Genomic DNA, 4,095 nt, shown 5'->3' on the forward strand with positions numbered 1-4,095 from the left:
AGCTCTTTGGGTGAGACGAGACGTGAGAAATTAAGAGAGAGAGAGAAAGATGGACTATAGCCTAGCCGCGCTGAAGCTGTTGTGCGCTCAGCTGAAGGACGCGACGGAAACGACGTCGCAAAACGCCATGACTCTTGGTGGCATCCTCTTCCAACGTGCTTGGTTACAGGTTCTTTCTCTCTCTCTTGGCGGCATTCTCTTCCAATGCGCTTGGAAGAGGATGCTTGGCGGCATCCTCTTCCATTTGATTATCCGATTCTTTATTCTGAATCAATTTCTGTATCTCAGGGCGTTCTGATATCGGCCCCCGACAAAAACGACGACATAGAAGCACCATTGCTTCTAGATGACGGCACTGGCGTCGTCAAGCTCTCCCTCTCCTCCGCTGACTTCCGTCTGCGCCCTTGGAAGACCGGTACCAAAATTTTCACTCTGGCAGCGTATTATTGCATTTCGGAAAAATAGCTACGAAATTTCATCGTTTTTCTCACTCTCTCTATGTTTCTTTGTATTACAGGGATGTATGTGATGGTTATTGGAGGATACAGTGTAGGTGTAGTTGAGCCCCCAATAATCAAGGTACAAAGTTGTTTGCTCATTGTTGGATGAAAACAATTGTAGAATAGTGAAAGAGCAAAATTTTGAACAGAATTTTCACTATGGCAAATATTTGGGCATTGTGTATTTGATATTAGGTTCACAAGATTGTAGATCTTTCAGAGATCCCGAATCGAGAGGCGATGTGGTATCTTGAAGTTATGGAGGCATACAAACTATTCTACGGCCCCCTAATTGAAGAACTTATGTGATTCTGTCATACCAATCTCTCAGAGAGAGCAAGACTTTCAACCAAGATTGATGCTTTTCGGCAAATCACTAAGAAGTCATCATAAATGAGGATTGTGAAACATTTGGGATATTTCACTTCATTTATAATTTGACATGTAGAATTCTCTTAACTCTCAAAGGCCAAAGTTTTGTCAGTTTTCAAGAGTTCCAATACAAATTTATAGTCTCTATTACAATGAAACGGCAAACATGAGAGACTTGATTCTCACTCATTTCCTTTTTACAATGTTCTGATGTTCAGTGGTCTGCCAACAAGAAAGTGCCAAAAGTGCAGAGTCGATTCAAGGCACAAAATGATATTTGCTTTTCAAGCATTCCATCCCCAGAAACTAGTGTATTGCATTAAGCAGCCAAATGTTTTGGATAACATGCATCCAAATAGCTTAAAAGATTCGCATGACTTCTACCTGCAAAACTAACAATGTAAAAGTGAGGTCAGGGGCATCAGCCGATCATCATTTTCATGTACGAGGCACAAATTCGCTCTTATAAACTTGTCCTGGCAACTAAATTTTAATGTTACTAGTAGAATCCAGAAAAAAAAAAAAAAAAAAAAAAAAATGTATTCCTCCTTGCAATATTCTTTACAGGAATTTTCTCTACTTTAATTGCACGGGGCTATACATCTCAAAAGTAGGACGCAAATGGTGATGTGACAAATTTCATTCCTTGAAGGACTATGTAACATTAAATCTGTAATCAAGGATTAGCACTCATGATGATGTATTCATTAAATATGTATAAAAAAAAAGTTTTATTGATGTCATATTGACAAATGAAATGGGCAGAGGCATGGCAATGTGTTGGTATCCAGTCATGCCAATAGACGTATCAGAAAATACAGAGCAGCAAGCACATGATCAAGGCTCTAAACTTGCAGAGCTGTTTTCAGATTAGTTTCTTGGATTTTACAGCAAGGAGGCCTTGAGGCAATGAGATATAGAGCCTAAAGTTTAAGCCCTACTCGTTCGGAACCAAAAGAGATAGAATGAATCAATGAATCTTCTAATTCAAATGGTTTTGTTTGACAATTTTTAAGACGGTGTTTTTTGTTTTTTAGTTATGAACTTATGATGTGATGTAAAAGTAAAAGTACTTTTGAGTGTTTTGTATTTTGAGTCAATTGTTAGTATATATATATTTTGCAAAAAAGCAAAAAATTACCCTAAAATACGAATCTTTTTCATTGCATTGAGAACTGCGAGTTCTATGTTAACTAACTATATAAGCCAAAAGTCAATAAACAACATAGTCGCTTGGGCACCAAGTCCCTCTCATTCTACTTAACCCTAACAGACTTAAGATCCTTTTTTATTAATAAAAATGACATACTTTTAAGAAAAGCACACTAAACTTAGCCAATTACAAGAAAATAAAACAGTAGAAGTAAAATCCAATAAGCTGATCAAAATGTAGAATAAAGAAAAGTCCTAAAATAATACCAACTAAATTTTGATAAAAACCTAAAAGAAGCTTTAATTCGAAACTAGCTCTAGCAAATCAACCCATTGATCTCTCCCCTTCCTCCCCATTTAAGTTTCTTTTCCATTTTAATTGCATGACCAAATGACATAGCATTACTCAAAACTAGGGTATCCATCAGATAGAAAATGAGCTTCATGTGCCCTCGGCCACGGGTGCCATGGCACCTTTGTCTTTGTGTTTATTGGATTTTCCACTTCACATTAAAATTACATAAAGCTGACATGTAATAATCAAACAAGATAATTATTCAAGTAAAAACTTTGTTAAAGCTCTACGATTTGTGGAAAAAAAAAAAAAAATTGGTATTCAAAGAAATACAAGCCGTTTGTTTCACTTGAAGCATTGCAACAAATAAGATCAAGTAGAAAGAGAGAAAAACAGCTTACTCAGAATATTTACGACAGCAATCAAGCAATCTATTCACATTGACATTATCTTCGTTAAGCTCATTTGCCATGTTAGTCACTTCAGCAAAGTCGTTTGAAGTAGTCCATTGGGTTAAAATACAGATCATCCTTCTAAGCTGTCACAAAGGTTAAGGGAAACATAATATTGAAAGACAAGGCAATTTCAGTAAGTATAAGCCAAGGCAGTTGATAGAAGAAACCATATGAGCCTAACCAAGGTACTGAAAGTTCCTAGATCCAAATATGTCATTGTCCCTGCAAGGATACCGCTGTACTTATAGCATTTGATTTTGTGCAATAAGTGGTCAAGCCCTCCTTATGCCCTTTGCTGGAGTCATCTAGTTGGTGGTCGAGAAGATCATCTTCAATCAGATCAGATTTGCTTACAAGAACTGAAACATACTGAGAGAGACTTGATTGACCCATCTCATTTTCCTGAACATGAAATAGCAGCCTTGCAATGATGCTCCAGAGTGCACTCCGGGCTTCTAGATCATCTGAAGCAAAAGGAAATATTTCAAGCAGCCCCCGTAAGAAAGGCAAATCTGGATGGATCTAAAAAGTCGCTTTTAATTCTAATAGAAGATAGAAAAATAAAAAAAATAAAGTATGCAAAGATGATGGCATTAGGAAAAAAATTGCAGATAAGAAACATCAATAATTTACCCTGTGAGATCTCTGAAGCTAAATCAAATACATCAGAAATAATATTTGCAATCAGTACTACAGTAGTAACACAAGAGCTGGCAAACTGCAGAAGAGATATCAATCAACTTGAAGAGCCCATTACAAAGTATACACAGGTTCTACTGACGCATAGTTTTCTTATGACGAGGATCTTTTCGAGATTTTAAAATTGAAGGCTAATAGTTAGTCACTTCAATTTATACAATATTTACAGTATCCAATAAATTTCTTTAGTAGTAAGAGCAGACAACTCCAAAGTTCAAAAGATATAGAACAGTCAAGAATCAAACATTCAGCAAACTACCAATTATCAAAACATTATCTGGACAGGGTGAAATAAAACAGCACTACCAAAAATTACACTTATCCTATATCTATATAATATACCAGTATTTTACGATTTTCAGCAAGCTAAAATGTACCTCAACTTTGTCAGGGAGTTTGACCATGTCACAAGCCAGTCTAAAAAGTTCATTATTTGAACAGATTTCTTGAGAATAACCATCAATAGCAGAAAAAGCTTCAATGAGCGAAGGACTACATCAAGAATTGGGTACCTGAAATTGTATGAAAATGAAGAACAAATGCAGGAAAGAAATTACTATCCAAAAATACAAACATTATAATACTTGCAACTAGTCATTAGTGTGTTTGGGACGAGGGGACT

General features: G+C 36.2%; 2 protein-coding genes across 2 annotated transcripts in view; one reads left to right on the forward strand and one right to left on the reverse strand.

Moving 5' to 3' along the window:
* The window catches only part of LOC132162830 (uncharacterized), a 7,250-nt gene extending 3,373 nt beyond the window's left edge, over positions 1 to 3,877 (reverse strand). The window contains exons 1-4 of the mRNA XM_059573049.1: positions 3,851 to 3,877; positions 3,408 to 3,492; positions 3,009 to 3,286; positions 2,721 to 2,857 (exon numbers count right to left, since the gene is read on the reverse strand). Coding sequence (XP_059429032.1) covers positions 2,721 to 2,857; positions 3,009 to 3,286; positions 3,408 to 3,492; positions 3,851 to 3,877 — 527 coding nt within the window. The remainder of the gene's footprint in view (positions 1 to 2,720; positions 2,858 to 3,008; positions 3,287 to 3,407; positions 3,493 to 3,850) is intronic.
* LOC132164373 (uncharacterized) lies at positions 7 to 1,143 on the forward strand. The gene is made up of 4 exons (XM_059574877.1): positions 7 to 169; positions 289 to 415; positions 518 to 579; positions 696 to 1,143. Exons 1-4 carry the CDS (start codon positions 50 to 52, stop codon positions 807 to 809), a joined length of 423 nt encoding a protein of 140 aa, XP_059430860.1. The 5' UTR covers positions 7 to 49; the 3' UTR covers positions 810 to 1,143.
* Positions 3,878 to 4,095: the final 218 nt, after the last annotated feature.

The sequence above is a fragment of the Corylus avellana genome, chromosome ca10 (assembly GCF_901000735.1).
Source record: "Corylus avellana chromosome ca10, CavTom2PMs-1.0".
NCBI lineage: Eukaryota > Viridiplantae > Streptophyta > Magnoliopsida > Fagales > Betulaceae > Corylus > Corylus avellana.

Bases quoted from the DNA above. Each gene is read 5' to 3' on its own strand.
- LOC132164373 (XM_059574877.1), top strand. From the start codon at position 50: ATGGACTATAGCCTAGCCGCGCTGAAGCTGTTGTGCGCTCAGCTGAAG. The intron at 170-288 runs GTTCTTTCTCTC...TCTGTATCTCAG, and splicing joins TCCAACGTGCTTGGTTACAG to GGCGTTCTGATATCGGCCCC. The intron at 580-695 runs GTACAAAGTTGT...ATTTGATATTAG, and splicing joins TTGAGCCCCCAATAATCAAG to GTTCACAAGATTGTAGATCT.